The 20,252-nt window shown below is 41.3% G+C and overlaps 1 protein-coding gene across 1 annotated transcript in view; it reads left to right on the top strand.

Moving 5' to 3' along the window:
- The window catches only part of AGBL4 (AGBL carboxypeptidase 4), a 1,459,638-nt gene that overhangs the window by 609,982 nt on the left and 829,404 nt on the right, over positions 1-20,252 (top strand). Inside the window, exon 5 of the mRNA XM_075003244.1 lies at positions 18,229-18,445. Within this exon, the coding sequence (XP_074859345.1) occupies positions 18,229-18,445 (217 nt within the window). The remainder of the gene's footprint in view (positions 1-18,228; positions 18,446-20,252) is intronic.

The following is a 20,252-nucleotide window of genomic DNA, read 5'->3' as shown; positions in this document are numbered from 1 at the left end:
CTCATCTGAAATCATAATTTGCTAATGACTTCAAAACTTCCCCAGCAATCAGTTGTGATGTCACAAATCGAGGATTATGGGCACGAGTCTGTCACCATTTAAACACGTGTTTAAATACCTCATCAGATCACATGTGCAACTACTAAAATTGATTTTAAAATAGCCTCCACTGAGGTTCACAATCTGAGCCTTATTCTTTTATAATATGCTTTAGTTTTGTGTGACATTATTCTTGCAAACTATTACTGATTTCTCTTTAGAGCAATACGGTCTACACACGCAACCATATGTAACTTCTAGGCTATAATATATGCTATTGCCAATCCCAAGTCTTAAAAAAATCAAAAGTTAGGCCCCCTCTCAGAAATCTGGAAATGTACTTTAAAATTTGGAGACTGAAAAAAAAAGAGCTCTTTATTTTTTCTTTTCATTTTGGAACTTTAGTGATACAAACCCTTTGAATTTTCAAGATTCCTTCCTTAGCCAAAAGGGCTAGAAATTTACTTTAAAAAGAAGCTGAGATTCACATGCAATCTCTTGATTCCAACAACTGCAGATTATCAGAACCAGGAAATATTACAGGACTCAAGACAAAAACTAAAGCTGGCAATACTGAATATATTGTATGTGTAGTACTTGAATATGAGAGATAAACATGGCAGAAACCATTCTGGGTGAACAGATTTATTGCTCCCATGCTTCTGAGATCATTGTATACTTCGGGGACCTAATGCTACAGAATGGCTGTGTCTACACGACAGGGTTTTGTCAACAGAACACAGGGTTTTGTCAACAGAACACAGAACAGCACTTTTGTTGACAGCTGTACCCCTCTACCAATGAGGAATAATGCCTCTGTTGACAGAGATCTGTCGACAGAAAGCCAGTCTGGACATTCGGTGGCGGGGGGGGGGGTGGGGGGGTGAGTGGTTTCTGTCAACCGACAGGGCTTCTGGGACACAGGGCAGCCCTGTCTGCTGTCAAGTATCAGAGGGTCTGCTCTGTCTGCTGCCATGATCCGTCGACAGAAGTTTTGTTGGATGATGTCTTCCGATAAAAATTTCTGTCAGTAAATCCCTGTAATTTAGACATAACGTAAGTGATTTGCACCCACCATTCCCACTGATGTTACACACTGACAGAGTTGGGTGCTAGAAAACAATGTTTAAAAAAAAAAGCATTTTGTTATCCAAATGCAAGAAATACAGTGTCTCTAATAGCACATGCATGGCCCCAGATGCCTCTTACACAGCCATTGTCCCTTAAAATTGGAAATTCTGGACAATGCTGTCTGGAGGCAGTGATGGAAATGTAGATCTTCAAAGATGTCACATACCTGATCATGTGACCAAGAGACAGCCCTGCTGGCAACATTTTTAAGATCACCTGTTGGCTGGACTTCCTCCAACTGAGCTTTAATCAAGGCCTATTTGGAGATGGCCCTCCACGGTAGCTATGGAGTGTCTTGGAAAGGGAGCAAGTGAAGACTAAGTCTGAAAGACTGGAGCAGAACACTGCCAGGACCACAGAACTCTGCTGTGTGATCCGTGTTCCTGTCACAGGCTACGGCTACGTCTACATGTGCCCCAAACTTCGAAATGGCCACACAAATGGCCATTTTGAAGTTTACTAATGAAGCGCTGAAATGCATATTCAGCGCTCATTAGCATGCGGGCGGCCGTGACACTTCGAAATTGACGTGCCTCGCTGCTGCACGGCTTGTCCCAACAGGGCTCCTTTTCGAAAGGACCCCACCTACTTCGAAGTCCCCTTATTCCCATCAGCTCATGGGAATAAGGGGACTTCGAAGTAGGCGGGGTCCTTTCGAAAAGGAGCCCCCTCGGGACGAGCCACGTCAATTTCGAAGTGCCGTGGCTGCCTGCATGCTAATGAAGCGCTGAATATGCATTTCAGCGCTTCATTAGTAAACTTCGAAATGGCCATTTGCATGGCCATTTCGAAGTTTGGGGCTAGCGTAGACACGTCCTACTGGTGACAAGCCTTTTCCCTTCACTCAGGGGGAAAGGATTGTGAGCCTGGGACTGTGATCTTTGGGGAGAGCATTTTCTTTTGACTTGGGCTATAAGTTTATTTTAACAAACCAGACCCTGGGTGGTGGTGGCGGGGGCAATATAATTTAAAACACTAGTCATGTGGCTATTGATTGCTTGAAATGGGAAATGAAGGCTTTAGGGAGCAAAGTGTGGAGGTACAGCTACAATGTTACAGTGGGTTTTAATATAGAACTAGACTATGCCTGCTTGGGTTTTGGAGATGTCCCAGTATAATATACGCTGTCTTCCCATGTCTTACCCTGTGGAATGTCTTTACTACCCCCTGGATTGCCAGGCAGCTATCAGTCCAGTGGGGATCAATTGATCACATCTGGTATAGTCATGAATATTGACCTCTGAGCACTCTCTCATCGACCTCAGTACTCCTACCAGAACCAGGAGCATAAATTGAGTTGAAGGGAGGGCATCAATTGTCGACTTACCAAGGTGAAGATATCAGTGTAAGTAGATCTAAGCTGATTTCTGCTATATTATTCATGTAGCTGAAGTTGTACAACTTAGATCAACGGCCCATGGTAATGTAGTCTAGGCCTGTGTGTCATCACAGTTCTGTTAGCAGGCACTGAAGTGTCAGAGCTGCATTCCTTTACTTTCAGCAGGATTTCTGAAGCTACTGTTGACAAGCATGTGCCTTTCTGGTGCATGAAAATGGAAGGGGTAGACTCCATGCATCCTTTTCACTCCTTAGCATGCCAGCAACTTTCTACACATTGTCTATCTCTGCATTTTTAAAAGAACACAAAAGGGAGAAGTGTCTAGGGCTTAGTTATGTCATATCTTCAGTGGTAAGATGGTTGAGTCCCTTTCTGATTGTCAAGAAAGTGCTAAATAAAATGCTAAAATATTTTTTTTATTGAAGGACAGTGAATTGTAGCTTCCATTACTTCCCACACTCTGATAAATATGCAAAAAGTCTTCCTGCTTCCCATACTGATAATTATGCAAAAAGACAGAGACTGTCTAACATGCTAAGGAAGAAACTGCACTGTGGACCAGGATGTGTTTATATATCTAGTCCTCATGCAGTTTGTCCACTGTTCTGATATTGTCAAGTTTTCCCTCCTAAAATGAACATTTCTTTTAAAAAAAAGCTATCAAGAAAAAATGATGTTAGTCCTATTGTGAAGATTCAGGGTGGCCTGGTTGATACCACACGTGTGGCTTGGAAAAATAACATGAGTGCTCCACACAAATTTTTCATTTCCCCCTTGTATCCAGCCAGAAACCATTGTAGCATCTTAGTATTTAGTTTTGTGTTTGGGGTAAGGAATCCCAGGCATGCCATTGCTTCTGGATGCCTGGATCCCTCTGTTCCCTGGTTTGCCCTCAGCCAACATGCATCCATGTGTACTGTAAATAACAAGTGACTGAGAGGGCAGCAAACTTAATCTCTCCTTAGATCAATACTACTTCATGGGTCAGCAACTTGGAATGCTGGAAAAGAGAAAGGGAGAAAATAGTTTTTTATTTCCCCTAAAGACTAAGGGCACCACTTCTGCAGCACATTCATCCTCTATTATCTGAGGCAGCAAGCCTGCTAAGGTTATTTCTGAACCATCAGAAAGGGCATTGTGAAGAGTCTTGCAGAGCATTAAGGCCTGGGAAAAAGTTTTCAAATTCCTTATTAATATGGGAGTCTGGTGACAGAGACGGTCTGGTGGCTGTCTTCATGCTTAGTCCTCATTGCTGAGCTCAGCTGCAAGATGTGTGTCTTGATGTGAACACCTTGGAGGTGGGAGCATGGTGCTCAATGAATTAGCTCTGAAATTGTTTCCTTTCTTGTCCTGATAAAGCCCACATTTGTTGACTCTCTGGGTATATTTTAATCTTGGATGTGTGTGTGTTGGGGGGGAGAGGAATGGGGGAATGCAAATTGCCACAGGTATCTGCAATGTGCTGGGGCTGACAGAAGCAACAATATATGTGGACTTCTTGTTTAAATTATACATCTATGAATTTGTCACTTTACTATGTGTGTGTGCTGTCATGCTGTTGTGCATGTGGACATCTGATCTTCTACTTTCTGTCTGGATGTTAAAAATCAGGGGAAGGGGTGAAGGGAAAGCCCCACCACAAAGCAAAGAGCCAACAAGTATGGCTGACAGAAAAAAGTTTCTGTGTATCAAAAAGAACATTTGGAAAGCTAATTGTAGTGAGGCCAGTAAATAGGATCATAACTTCTACCAGGCTATATGTAAGAGTGAAATCAGAATACCCAAAATGTATTTTCAGATTGCAGTAGCTAAAGATGTCAACCGCCTCCCCTGACCACCCCAAGAGAGGCCTTAAGTATATAAGAAGCAGGAGGCTTAAGAAAGAATTGTTGGGTCTGCTGGATCACCACACGGAAAACAGAGCAATAAAGGGAGATGAATACACTAATGAGAAGCTACATGATTTCCTTTGTGTTATTCTTCACTACAGAAGATGTTGGGGAGGCACCCTGGACATATTCTTTACTGTTAATAAAGATGAGGTACATTCTGAGAAGAGCAATTGAATTAAAAATCAGTAACTCACAAGGCCCAGGTGACATATATTCAAGAGTTCTGAAGGAACTTAGGTATGAAATGGCTAAGTGCTAATAAAAAAACACACTCTCTTTTTTAAATAGCAAGTGTTTTAGAGATTTGAGGATACCAGATGTTACATCTATATTTTTAAAGTGGAAATTACAAAACAGTGAGATTAAACAGTCAATTTTCATCATGGTATAAGGTTAATAATTGGGTGCCTCAAGGTTCTGTGCTAAGTCATGTGTTTAATATCTGTATTAATGTTGTAGAAAAGGAGATGAGTAGTAAGGTAGAAAGTGACATGCAATCATTTAGATTAGTCAGGACCAGACAAGACTACGAGGAACTTCAAACACCTTAACAAGTGGCAAAAATGGACATAGTTGAGTGTTGATAAATCAGTGGGAAGTAATGCACACTGGAGGGAAGTAGTTAAACTATTCAGACACCTTACACGGTTTTAAAGTCAGGTTGTTCAAGAGTAAAGTCTGGCATCATTGTAAACAATTCAGTGACAACATCTCATCAATGTGGAGCTGCAGGGAAAAAAGCCAAAAGGTTTGGATGAATAGGGAAAGAGATCAAGAATAATGCTAAAATTATATCTAGATTTATTATAATTTAATGATGACAAATAGTTTGAAATGAATATTAAAGTTCATGCTGGAGAGACCAGGATGAGACCTAATGTGGGGCAGTGTCTCACACCTATGTCTCCTGCAGGATTCTAAAGCTTCTGGTACTGGCTACTGTGGGAGACAAGGTACAGTACTGGACAAGTTGGACCTTGGGTCTGATCCATTATAGCAGTCCTAGTGTTCCTTATATCTTCCTGTATGCTTACATTTTCTACTTCCAAAAATACAATAATACTTATCAAACATAAAAATAAAATGAGAGCCAGCCTTGCAATCCAAATTACCTTTGGATTTCTTAAGGATTTCTCAGCTTAAACCAAGCAAGGACTGAAAAAACCCATCCTCAGATCCACTTTCCTCCTTGTTTCTACAGTAGTTAGCTGACTCATGTCAAATTTATGTGATTCTTTAGCAATCCCTGGTATGATAGTGTTTTTGTGTGTGTGAATTCATCAGCATCTAATATGAATATAGAATTTAGATATTACCAAAATTCTGCTGCAACTCTGAGCTCTTGTGAGACTTAAATTATTCTTGCATGAAAGAGAAGTCACCTGAGAATAACCTAAATGAAGTTCACATGGATTTTAAAAAATTGTTCCTGCTGAAGAGAGGGGGGTGGGAATACATGAACAGATGGGAAAGGGAGATGGGGAAAGGGAGGAGAAGGCTAATTAGGTAATTGAGGCTAAGAGGCTATTAGAGTTGACCCAATGGTCTATTGGCAGTATAGTATGGGGACTGGAGTTTGGGATTCAGGATGCTTCTCCTTTCCCAAGCCTGCATAAACCAGAGACCCTGCAGAGGCAGGGTACTCTGTATGTTCCACACCCCCTGGCAAGTTATCCTCCAGCCAGTACAGAAACTGGGTGTGTTGAATGCAACCAAGAGAAGCATAAACTGTTAGTGAAGAGATACCATGGGATAGTTTAAAATATCTTGGGCATTCTCATAATCAGATGAGTATGCTCAGCAACTGGAATGAATATTATCTGGTTCTGAGTAGGAATGCCTTGCATTCCTGTGTATGTGTGCGCACATTTTCAGAACCAATAACAATTTTAATTATATTCTTCCCCATCTCCTATAATAATCCAAAATACCCTTGGAATTATCCACTTCATATTTTCAGAGTCATTCTCAGTCAGAACCATGGGTGTTAGAGGGGGAGAAAGGCATTCAAGGTCATCTGTTCTGTTCCTTTATGCATGCTGGCTGTTTCCCAATCCCATGCAACTTAAAATAGCTCTCTACTGTTTGCCTTTCTCAGTCTTCTGATATGCCACCTTCCTGCTTCAGCTTCCACCTGTCAATTTTCTTTGGCTCCAGGTCCAAGTGCTAAAACACCTTTCTCTTCTAGTGTTGGCACTTTCTAGCTGTCTTCTGATCATAGAGTCTCCCACCAGATGTCAGTGGAGTCTAGCTCTTCAGTGGTAGAGTTCTCAGGCATGACTCAATTATCTGAATTGCTAAAAAGTTAGGTGTGAAGAGAACATGCAGGGAAACTAGTGGCTTTCAGCTTTCTAGACATAGATGTATCAGAGGCAGATTTAGCCCTTTGACATTTTATGTTCCAAGCTTCTCATACTGTATTTATTTTTTTTAAAATGTTCTTTGAAATTGGTCTTTCCAGTCTGTTCATTATATTTTCTGCTGTCGAATTGTCTCCAGTTTGTTTACATCCTTTTGGTGTCACAGTCTTCAGAATGGTAACCCTGATGCAGACTGGGAAAGACTGTCCCTCTGCTACATGATGTGATGCCTCTGTCACTGTCTCTTAATATTTTCTATATTTCAGACCCCTTTTCTACCCCTACATCCCCTCCCACTTAGCAATATGGATAAGCTAGTTGTGATCACCCTCCTGACAACTGTTTGTGATCCCCAGATTAAGACCCCCAACTGTGCATAAAAAGCACAGACCCACATTGGCATTTTCTGAAAAACTTCTTTCTGCATGTATTACCTAGAGGATATAATTAATTAGGAATAAATGGCTGGAACTCTCCATAGACATAGGTTTTACTGATCATAAAAATAAGCACCATTCCTGCATTTTTAGACAAAGCTTTTATAAAATAAGGCTATGTCTAGATTGCAAGCTTCTGCTGGGAGTCCCGAGGACTTCCAACAGAAGTCTGCCACTCTGGGAGCCTTCTGCCAACATCCTGGTCATCCTTGTTCCCCGAGGAAGAAGGGATGTGTCAGCAGAGGGAGTTTTCCTGACATTTTGCCCCATGTAGACAGGCCAAATGTTGGGAAAGCCTCTCCCAACAGAATTGTTGACAGGAGATATGCAAATGCTTCAATCTAGACATAGCCTAATTAAAGAACTTGAGCTATGTCTACACTATGTCCAACAAAACTTCTGTCAGCAGCTCGTGTCTACACATAAAAGTGGATCGATCTTTTGATATGCTCTGTTAACAATAGTGTCCCCCAGACCATCTACACAGCCTTTTTGTCAATAATGTCTGCTGACACAACACATTTTGTATGTAGACGCTCCGTGGATTTTGTGGACAAAACTGCAGTTTTGTAGACAAAACTCTCTAGTGTAGATGTAGCATTGAAGGCTTCCTGCTGCTGTCGCTACAGCAAGAAACTACTACCCAAGGGCCAGGAGAAACAAAGAGGGAGGAATGTATATAGCTTTGGTGCAGTGGAAAGGAAATATTTGAGAAAGGGAAAGTAAATTAAACATGCTGCTTTTCTACTTGTACATGCTGGAGGTGAGGGATTTTGGAATACCATTGCTGTCTGACCCTAAGATATTTGCTGTAATGTCTTTGGCACTGTCTGTGGCAGGCAGTGGAAATCCTGATCCCAGTGTGGCACACTTACATTTAAGATTGGTAAACAAGCTATGCAAAAGATGAAAGAGCAATGCTTTTTTTGTAACAGAGTTGCTGGTACTCAGCCAACTCCCTGAACCCCCACCTGTCCCTGCTGGGGTTCCTGCAGCTGAAACTGCTGGTGGGGCTCCATGCCCCAGCAAGATCCCTGCCCCAGAGCTGCTGGGGTTACCCCTGACTCCTGGCCACGGTTTGCATCGCTGGGATTTCCAGCAGGGCTCCATGCCCCAGCTGGCCCTTGTCACACCCCCAGTGGGGGATCCTGCAACTGGGACTGCCGAGGTACCAGCACGAAAAAAGCACTGCAAAAGACAAAAATATTGTGGTGTGGTTTAGAGAAATTAAGCAACTTGATGCAGGTATGACACAATCACGGCAAGTTCTCATCTAACTCCAGCTCAACCAAGGCCTTTTACAGGTATGTATAAGGATAGAACATCTAATAGTAATTCACAGTCAGAATTAAAATGAGAACCAGGGCTCTGATTGTATCACAAAGTCCATTGTGAAGTAAAGTTCAGGAGAAGCTGATTATCTCCTCTCTGGCACTGATCCTGCAGCCCCATGCAGTCAGAACTGCCGCTAAAGTCTAGCAAAGTCAAGTTTTTCTTCTGTATAAAGACTGCAGAGCTCTTTATTCGAGCCTCTGGCTGTGGCTAGCTAACACATGCAAAACTGGCTAAATTTATGTTCATAAAAGGTGGCTAGATGTGACAACAGAAGGGATTAAGAATACAGAGAGGTAACAAACTCCTGGAGTCACTTTTTGTGTTTGCATTTTTGCCAGCAGTATTAAGTTGGAAGTGATTAATTCTGCTTTACACCTACTTCACACTGCTTCATTATATTTTCTACACAGCATGCACTTTCCTTAGCATTTAATATTCTCCTCATCTGTAATGTCTCCTAACAGATCCTTCTGACTGGACTTGAAGTAGTGGCATTATTTTTATTTCTGTAGTGCCTAGAAGCCTGGTCATAGAGAAGGATTCCGCTAAACTAGAAGCTATGCAAACACAGACCAAAGGAGGATCCTTATTGTTAATGTCCACTGATTCTCCTCACCAATGAATTTTCCTGTTTTCAAACTCTGAGTTGAAGGGTCAATTATTCAAATGTGTCTTCCTATACTTTTCCTGAAAAATGCATGCACACCTGCATTTGTAGTGCAAACTAGACAATTGCATGCAGTTTGTCAGGTACAATTTAGGCATCCACTTCAAAAAATCTGACCAAAGTATTAAGCTATCAAGCTTTCTAGATTACTCAAATTCATCTCTGAAATGCATTTCCTGTCCTTTCTATGGTGGTGTCTATTTAGGGGACCAATCCTTCTCCCTTTTATTTTAATGGAGCAGGATTCGGTCTTGTAAGAAGCCTGTCCTACCCAAAGATTTAATTATATGGGTGAAATATTTACAGTTTCCAGGATCATTATCAAGGATTTTAATGAAGGAATCCTCCAAAAATCAAATTAATCTTTTCTATGTTCACTGTATATTATAATAAATCTAAAAAAAATCCTTCTCTTTTTCCTGAAAGTTGTAAAGAATAGAAACAGCTAACAAGTCACCTTTGCAAAGTTCATTTAATTATTTCAATTACCAAACACTCTTCATAGCATTCATTTAATTATTGCAATTAACGCATTAACCATTGGAAGCTGTGTTCTTTCTGATATACTGAAACTGTAGACTTTCCAGGCTTAAGAAACCCATTGATGTACATTAAACTTTGATTTTCCTACTCAGTGAGAAGAAACCAGACACTTGGAGAGCGAGAAAACTTGAGTTGCACAGCTGGGCTATTAAAGATGAGATGTATATTTAGTGGCTATTCTAATTAAAGTTAGCAAGTATAAAAGCAAGACTGTTGTTTCTCAGTGTTTGAAACTGCCTGAGTCAGCTGTTCCAGAACACTTTCTGCTTTCTGCAAAGAGCCCTTATCTCCACTTGTTCCTCCTGTGCTCCATGAAACAAATGTTCAGTTCAGAGCAATGAAAATCTGAGGAATTTATGCTGTCACCTTTAAGTTTGGAATTTTGAAGATGGCAGCTCCATCTGATAGCAGTGATAAGAGAAAGGTAATGCTTTAGACTAAAAGAAAATTTGGATTTCAAACACCACTAACATTTACAGGTATTTATCTCCATGGGGTTTATTCAGGCCCATCTCTTGCAATGGCCTAAAAGAACCTGTAGTTCAGTGAGTTAGTAAACTTACTTCTCTATTTCTGCAAACTGATGGCAGCTCAAACTGATCACCATATCGTGCTTCATCACTGCTAACACTGTGTCACAATCATACTCACTTAATTGCTTCTGTACAAGTAACGTCACTTATTTTTTTATCCATTCATCTCTTATACCACATATAGCTTTTTGTTTTTCCTTCCAAAGATCACCATCATTTCTTTGCTGTCTAGAGACTCTGGTACAGTTGGCAAATGCAGAAAGTGCTGGGAATTGTTTAATTTGTGCACAAGTGCCACATTATAAATGGGCCAAATACAGCTTAGATTGGTCTTTGAAGCCATTTGGACTTTTGTCCTGGTAAAGTTTTCCAGATTTATTCTCATGTTAGGAGAAACCTCTAAAGTAATTATTTATTGTTCATATTGGCTATGTCTACACTAGGGAAAAACTTGGAAATGGCCATGCTAATGGCCAAATTGGAGAATACTAATAAGGCACTGAAATGAATATTCAGCGCCTCATTAGCATGCTGCAGGCCATGGCACTTCGAAAGTTCTGAGTTTTGCCCATGCACGGCTTGTCTACATGAGGGTCCTTTTTGAAAGGATCCTGCAAACATCGAAATCCCCTTATTCGTATCAGCTTTCAATGTTTGCAGGGTCCTTCCCACATAGATGAGCCACGCACAAGCAAAACTCGGTACTTTTGAAGGGCTGCAGCCAGCAGCATGCTAATAAGGCACTGAATATTCCTTTCAGCACCTCATTAACATTCTCCGATTTGGCCATTAGCATGGTCATTTAGAAGATTTCCCTTAGTGTAGACGTAGCCATTGTGATTTCACCTCAGAGCCTTGTGATGTGCCAGGAGCCCATTGTGCTCCAGGTGCTACACGAGCACAGAATATGTTCCAAGACCCAGAAAGTTTACTTCCAACAGTCCTGGTAACTCAAACACTGTATCATGTAAAGGAAGCAAATAATAAAGTTTGTCTTTAACATAAAATGTTCTAGAACAGATGTGATTTTTGTCACGTAGCCTCCTTTATGATTTTGAAAATCTCATCATACTGTACTTTACAAACACAATAGGTGTCTGTATTCTCGATAACAATAGTGTGTCAAACACACCCTATTCTCATCATTTACTGCCTAGAGTAGCAAATGGGTGCAAGGATTAGAGGTTTCCTAAGGCATGATGTGAATGCGCTCAAAAACTTGTATCTCTGAGTATTGGTTTGGAATACCCTTCTGTGACTGCAGCACACCTCCAAGGATTATGAGAAGAGTAACAAATGGAGTAGAAAGCTTTCTGTCTTCACTCCCCTATCACCTTGTTGACTTTGGCATGCAACTTTGGCACATAACAAACTAGGCAGCCTAAATTTGTTTCAAAACAGGTAAAATATTAAACCATGTCTCTATACTACATTTCTAAAAATAATCTGAAAATAAATTGCCTGGAAGATGCTACAGGCTGAAGTTGTGCTTGGAAATCATGTGGTTTCCCTTTAAATAACTGCACTGAAGTGATGAGATTCAGGCACTTGTGTATCACTTGACGGGGCAGATTGGTGGGTGTGCATGGCCTGGAAATGCACAATGACAATAAAAGTATCATGGTTCGTCTATACCTTTACTGTCCTAGAGCTAACCATGAAATGACTGCACTGTGACCTATGGTATAAGACAATGGCGCATTTCTATAGGTCCATGATAAGATTTTTTCTCTACTCAGAAGTGCAGTTAAACTCTGCATTCTGAATCTGTCCCTGCCAGGCCCTGGGTGCATTAGTATTCCACTGGCAGCTGCCTGTAGGTAGGAATATTGTTTTTGTCCATAACCAGAGGGAACAATCAGACTAAGCCGTTCCCCGACTATAAACCAGCCAGAGTAATTGGGTTTAATTTTAATTTTTGTAATAGCTTTAAATTAATAGGAGCAGCTGCTGCCACAGTGTGTGGGTGTCCTTTTCCAGAAGGCATAGGGGAAAAAAAGGGAAAGAGTAAACAATAGCGTGTCTAGGACACAAAGGTTAATTCAAGAACTGAGCAATATCTTTATCAGAAACTCGGTGATTTCTTCCTTCCTTCCTTTCTTTCTTTCAGATAAGACATAATCTGATTAGGCTCCTGTATGTAAAGATGTGTTGTTGGTATCTAAACACTAACTCCCTTCCTCCATGTGACACACAAATAGATTAAGAGTGGCAAAGTGGTGGAAGAGATAAGAATAGATTAGCAGTGGCGGGAGTACTATTATAATTATTTTTGGAAGATAGTGCCCAAACTCTTAATTCAGACCATTTCTGCCCTGAGAGGGTGAATTTAAAACTAGGAATTGAGGATGATTTCTACTGCTGTGTCAGACATCAGATAGTGAAATGTCAATACCAGATGTCCTAGATATTGAGATTAGCCATAATAGCCAAATGCAGCCATAAAACGGTGTGTCAAAGTGGATAATAAAACAGATGCTTAGCTTCTATAATGAAGGGGAAAGGGAATGAAATATCAAAAGTGTACTTCATACATTAACAAAAGTTATCTCTAACTTGCTTCAAAGTACAAAGTTATCGAACCATTCATCATTTAAACATTAACTATTAGCAGATGAATGTCAATTAGCATTATCCTTTCCTCCTCTCAGTCTCATTTTACATGCAGTTATTATTGCATAAAGTAAGGCCTGCCCTTTGTTATTTCCCCCTCTGCTAATTTTGAAACAAATAAAGTTCAACAACTCAGCAACATACCATTTAAACTTGCATTATAGTTTGAGAACTGGGAGCTAGAACACATTTACCCACTGCCACATCATCTGCTTGATTTGAAAGCAAATGAGGGGTGTCCTATAGCACTCTGGAGTAAGTGTGAGTGACAGAAAAAAGTGAAGATCCTCAATGAACCTATTAGGTTAGGGCACTTTACACAGACATCTGGTGGCTATTTTCCCCCCAAAGGTATTTTCTCTCTTTCTTTTTTTTTTTTTAAAGTGAACAAAGTATTTTTGTGTCCTTCACAATCATGGCCTTAAAAGCCATTTTCACATGATTCAGATCAAATCGTCATTGGTAAGAAGTCTTAGAAACTAAAAAACCCTTCAAATCATCTGTGTTCAAGAACCAGAGTAATAATAGGGGAAAATCATTTTTATTTTAACTCTAAATAATTGTATCACTGTCTGTTTATTGTATTTGTCCAAGAACATCTTGATTCCTTTCTGTTCTCTTAGTAGTGCTTGAGTTTTGCTGATGATACTTCTTAACTGTTGTTAATTGGCAAGCATCTGCACAATGAGAAGGTTTTGTTTTCCATTTCTTATTAGCAATAAAAGGCCAAAATTGACACTCTGCAGTAGTCCTGCTTCTCAGAAAGGACACATTACTATTGCTATGTCTGTAAATTATATTATGTTTTTCCCAACCATGATCCTGCTTTAGCTGAGATCTGCTATGACCATTACATGAGGCCTGTTTACAATCCTATATAATTGAATTATAGGAAATCTGCAGGGACCACAGCATGCTATTGCCAAACATGACTGGTAAATTAGTTGTATTGAATTACAAGAACATGGTATAACTGGAGGATGTGCCTGTCTCAGTGCTGGTAGAAAATCAGTATTCAGCTGCAAGAAGTGCTGGATTAAGGCATAAGATAACTAAGCTTCGTCTTAGGGCCTCACAATACAAGGGATCTCTAAAAAAGAAAAAAAAATCGAAATGAAGTGAGTAATCAAAATCAGTTGATACATAAAGAAGATATGGGAAAAAATAAGATTTTTTTCCCCAGTACAGATGTTTTAGTTCAAATATGACAAATATATACACAGCTGGCCATATAAATACTCTTGCCCAACTGCTACCCTTCACTAATTGTTCACTATTGACAGGCAGGAGGCCCGGGCTGAGGAAAAAAAAAGTCATTGCACCTGGTAAGTTTGCTATTCATCTCCTAAGGCAGTGTTTTGTTGGTCAGCTATTACCAGTAAAATTCTGAACACGCTTTCATAATTTATTTAAATAAATAAAGACTGCCGTCTCCAACCTCTCTGCCAATAGAATCATGGAAAAGTTTGAGGCTCGAGATGGTAGTATTATCATGAAACTGTCCTGTCAAGTTCATACTCATATGGAATTTATCCCATGAATGGTGTCATCTATGCCTTTTGGGTGGTAATAGCAGAAAGTGTTTTGTCCTTCTTTGAGGACAGGGACTAGACTTGAGGTCCCATCCAGTTCTAGGAATCTATGATTCTATGTAGGTTACCATCTTTTGTTTATGGCCCAGCACACTGTAAACAAATACCATGAACGAAGACCATATTTTTCTTTGTTTTCTTAAGTGCTAGTGTGTTCTTTCTTCTTTCGATCTGTACAAAGATACAGTTGTATATTTTCGTGTGCATGCTGCTTTCTGTTTCATACATTATCCATGCATCATGTGATGAGTTTGCCCTAATCAGAGTTAGGTTGAGTGGATCTTGGGGAGGACAAATTTGCATTGGCTTCCCTCTGGTAGTTTCTGGAGCCTTCACTGTATTTTTATAGTGTGGCAAAAGAAGTCTCAACAATTCATTAAAATTAAATCAAATGAACTTTTTTATTATATGGGGCCTCTTATGCTCAACTTAGCTTAGGGCTTCAGAATGTAATAATACAGCCCTGACTAGGGATCAGCAAGAAGTCCTGTGGCACCTTATAGACTAACAGATATTTTGGCGCATAAGCTTTGGTGGGCAAAACCCGCTTCATCAGATGCATGTGTTGGGGGGGACACATTCCAGAGGGGTATTTAAAGAGAGGGGTCCCAGTAAAAGGGAGGGCCAGAGCTGACAAGGTCTATTCAGCAAGGTGGAAATGGCCCATTATCAGTAGTATGTATCAAAAGAGGAAAAAATAAGTCAGATCACAGGCCCATTGTCAGAGGCTAATGGGGAGATATTAACACCCAGGGCTGAGAAGCTGCTTTTGTAAGGGGCGAGCCACTCTCAGTCTCTGTTTAATCCTTGGTTGATGGAGTCAAATTTGCAAATACATTGCAGTTCAGAGATTTCTCTCTCCATTTGATTTTTGAAATTTCTTTGTTTTAGGACTGCTACTTTTAAATCTGTTACTGAGTGTCCAGGGAGATTGAAGTGCTCTCCCACCGGTTTCTGTACATTACCGTTCTTGATGTCTGATTTATGTCCATTTATTCTTTTACGTAGAGACTATCCAGTTTGGCCAATGTAAATTGTAGTGGGATATTGCTGGCACATGATTTCATATATTATATTAGTAGATGTGCAGGTAAAGGAGCCCCTGATGGTATGGTTGATGTTAGGTCCTGTGACGATATCACTGGTGTAGATATGTGAGCAGAGTTGGCACCGAGGTTTATTGCAGGGATTGGTTCCAGGTTTAGAGTTCCTGTGTTGTGATAGATAGTTGCTGCTGAGAATTTGTCATTGTCCAGGATGGGTTGCAGATCACTGATGATGCACTGGAGGGCCCTTAGGTAGGGGATGTATTTGATGGCCAGTGGTGTTCTATTGTTCTCCTTGTAAGGCCTATCTTCTAGCAGGTGGCCTCTGGGTACCCATCTTACCTACACGCTTATCTACACGCCTCCAGCTTCCATCCAGGGCACACTACACAATCCATTGTATACAGCCAGGCACTAAGGTATAACCATATTTGCTCTGATCCATCAGACAGAGGTAAATATCTGCAAGACCTTTACCAAGCTTTCCTCAAACTACAATAACCACCTAAGGAAGTGAAGAAACAGATTGACAGAGCCAGTGTGACTGAAGCTGCCCCCATCCATGGTGGCCCTGTGCCTGCTGTGGGTAGGGGTGGTCCAGCCTTGTCGGAGCAGCCCCAATCCATGGCGGGGGGAGTCACTCTGCCTCCCCAGCTGCCGCCTCAACCCCCCCATTTAATTAGGTAACCTGTTAAATTTAATGTTTAACCAGTTAACTAATTAAATAGGATTCACATCCCTAGCCCTGACATCAAGGCTACGTCTACACGTGCACCCAACTTCGAAATAGCTTATTTCGATGTTGCGACATCGAAATAGGCTACTTCGATGAATAACGTCTACACGTCCTCCAGGGCTGGCAACGTCGATGTTCAACTTCGACGTTGCTCAGCCCAACATCGAAATAGGCACAGCGAGGGAACGTCTACACGCCAAAGTAGCACACATCGAAATAAGGGAGCCAGGCACAGCTGCAGACAGGGTCACGGGGCGGACTCAACAGCAAGTCGCTCCCTTAAAGGGCCCCTCCCAGACACACTTTCATTAAACAGTGCAAGATACACAGAGCCAACAACTAGTTGCAGACCCTGTATATGCAGCACGGACCCCCAGCTGCAGCAGCAGCAGCCAGAAGCCCTGGGCTAAGGGCTGCTGCCCACGGTGACCACAGAGCCCCGCAAGGGCTGGAGAGAGAGTATCTCTCAACCCCCCAGCTGATGGCCGCCATGGAGGACCCCGCTATTTCGATGTTGCGGGACGCGGATCGTCTACACGTCCCTACTTCGATGTTGAACGTCGAAGTAGGGCGCTATTCCCATCCGCTCATGGGGTTAGCGACTTCGACGTCTCGCCGCCTAACGTCGATTTCAACTTCGAAATAGCGCCCAACACGTGTAGACGTGACGGGCGCTATTTCGAAGTTACTGCCGCTACTTCGAAGTAGCGTGCACGTGTAGACGCAGCCCAAGAGTTGGTATGAAGAGAGATGTTAAACAGCTTCAGCTCTTATAGGCTGTGTCTACACATGCCCCAAACTTCGAAATGGCCATGCAAATGGCCATTTCGAAGTTTACTAATGAAGCGCTGAAATGCATATTCGGCGCTTCATTAGCATGCGGGCGGCAGCCGCGCTTCGAAATTGACGCTCCTTGCCGCCGCGCGGCGCGTCCAGACGGGGCTCCTTTTCGCAAGGATGCTGCCTACTTCGAGCTCATGGGAATAAGAGGACTTCGAAGTAGGCGGCATCCTTTCGAAAAGGAGCCCCGTCTGGATGCGCCGTGCGGCGGCAAGGAGCGTCAATTTCAAAGCGCGGCTGCCGCCCGCATGCTAATGAAGTGCCGAATATGCATTTCAGCGCTTCATTAGTAAACTTCGAAATGGCCATTTGCATGGCCATTTCGAAGTTTGGGGCACGTGTAGACACAGCCATAATGAGCAAAGACCCATATTTCTGAAGGACTTTGAAACACAAACTTGAAATAAAAAAAAATAATTATGATACTGATTTTGGATTGTTGTGAGAAACATCTGGGAAGACTAGATATTGCCACCCATTATTTCTTGAATTGATACAGGCATTCACAACATTCATTTGGATTTTTAATATGCCCAGCTTCATAGTATCTGGGTGCCATTTGCATTTATATTTGGATTTTCAAAGGATAGAGTAATTCTAGACTAAACCCCTATCCCTCTCTCTTTCTATATCACGACCAGGTGGCTGTTTTAGAAGAGAGAGTTTCTGGGGTTGTTCTACAACTTCACAACACTTATATTGATACTATGCTGTGTTTCCATGTATCACCTCTCCATTAAACTAGATTACAATACAGAAATATCCTAAAGTTCAATATCTGTCTGGTCAAGACACTGTTACATTTACATGTGCCTAACCCCCAGCCTGAATTTGGCATTGGCTGCTGTCGGAGGACAGGAGACTGGGCTAGATGGACCTTTGATCTGATCCAGTATGGCTGTTCTTGTACGAAGAGACAAAGCATCCCTGTACAGACTCATTCCACACAGTCCATGTAGAAAGTGTTCCAATAATGTCCTTGAAATTTTTCCAACCTCTGAGCCAATAAGACTCCCACTTGGTTCACTTAATTAGTTTGATCTCAAATATAAATTTGTTCATTTTTCTGTAGGGTGTAATCTATTGAGATTATTATGTCCACGTGTGTATGTTTTGTTTTTTTAGGCAAAGGCTGCCACCTAAAAATGTGTATTACTATCGCTGCCCAGACCATAGAAGGAACTATGTCATGTCGTTTGCCTTTTGCTTTGACCGAGAGGATGACATTTACCAGTTTGCCTACTGCTACCCATACACTTATACTCGGCTCCGACACTATCTTGACAACCTACAAAGGAGTAACATGGACTACTTTTACAGAGAATTGCTGGGACTCAGTGTGGTAAGTAATAAGCATATTGACCAGCTACCGTGCTTCTTTATGGATGCTTACCGTTAAATGCTTATACACTATAATTCATCATTCCTGCTAAAGTACGGATACACATATTTGTTTTACATATTTGCAGCTTAGTTGCATGGTGAAATACAAATACTAATTTAATTTAATAAAGTATCTGTTCTGTGACATGTAGTGCAACACTGAGATTGCCATGTAAGACCAGTTATCCTCCAAAGATATTAAATGAAAAAACTGGAACAGCTTTACAACGGAAATTTGACCCTTGGGCTCCTCTGCCTTGTATTTCTGTGAGATTTCTCCAAAATATGGGTATAGTTTTTGCTACTTTCTGGAAAACATTTTTTTAAAAAGAAAAATGGGATCAATAGCTTAACCTTAAAAATGGCTGAATATTGTTGTGACTCATGTGAGATGAATGTAGTCCCTCCCCTGGTATCCACCGCAAAAATAAAGTGCCATCACAGCTGGTTCTAGCTGACCCTCTTGTCAACAAATAAAATGAGTCCAGGAGACTAAGCCTATTCTTTCTCCCCAAGAGATGCTCCTTTTTGGTCAGGCTTGAATCAGTTTTATGGGGAAAACTTGAACTTCTTCTCACCTTGATGTAACTTGCCTGTGAAGAAAGTATGGCCAAACCTAACATTGCAGAATCCAGGGCAGAGCTCAAAATGAGAAGATTGGCTCCAAAAAGCATGAGTGTATTTTAAAAATCATAAATATTGGCTCTTTTTTATTTGTCTTGGTTTCTAAGCCTTTAGATGCACTTTCTTCACATTTTCAAGCTTTTTTCAACAACCGTAAAGGCTAGCCACCATTTACAACCCCCAAGTTTGTATAAAAATGAAATAAAATGAAATATTAAGAAAGGCATTTCAAAAGTTCCTCTTCCCTTTAAAACCTTTTTATTGGTGAAGCAAAAATCTTGGTTAAAGGAAGCCTGGCCTATTCATTCGAATTAGGAGGCCTAACAATTACACAGGGAAGGCAAAAACAGTTAAAAGGAAACACAAAATCAAAAGGGGGTTGGAAATGGGAAACTTAATCATTTTGATTTTCATGCGGTTTAATGATTAATCTCAGAAGACACAACTGTCATTAATTGTAACATAAAACTGCTTTTTGTTGCCTTTCAATCTCTGTGAAATTAGAGAATAGAACAGTCACATTTGCATGCTCATCGTAATTACAATTGACTGATTAAAACACAGAGATATGTGGGATTTGTCTTTTATCTGCAGTTTGAGAGACAGACATAGCCTTTAATTCTTATTAACACTGAATTACCTGTTGCCACCAACTATTAGTTTTCAAATTTCAGAAAATTAAATATGCCATTCAAAATGTGGGCTGCTGGTCTTCAAATGTTGCAAACTTGTACACCTTTGTTCTCCTCCTGCCCTGGTCCTTCGCCAAGGCCTGCCCACCCTTTACTCCATCCCTTTTCCCCCTCCTTCACTTTCACCAGGGGGTTGATGTGTGGAGGCGTGAGTGTGAAGTCTCTGGCTTGGGGACGTGGGCTCAGAGGTGAAGCTGAGGATGAGGAGTTGCAGGAGAAATCTTAGGGTATGGGCAAAGGGAGCCCTGAGGGCTCTGGCTGGGGTTGTGTGGTTTGGGATGCAGGAGGGGACTCTGGGCTGGGACCAAGGGGTTCAGAGTGTGGGAGGAAGTGTGAGCTCTGGGAGGGAGTTTGAGTGCAGGAGGGGGCTCAAAGCTGCACCAGAGGGCTGATGCACATGGAGGGCCTTTGAGGTGGGGCCAGTTATGAGGAGTTTGGTGTAGGAGGGGC

Source organism: Carettochelys insculpta, chromosome 9 (genome assembly GCF_033958435.1).
Source record: "Carettochelys insculpta isolate YL-2023 chromosome 9, ASM3395843v1, whole genome shotgun sequence".
In the NCBI taxonomy this organism is placed as follows: domain Eukaryota; kingdom Metazoa; phylum Chordata; order Testudines; family Carettochelyidae; genus Carettochelys; species Carettochelys insculpta.
This window is presented reverse-complemented; position numbering and strand designations above follow the sequence as displayed.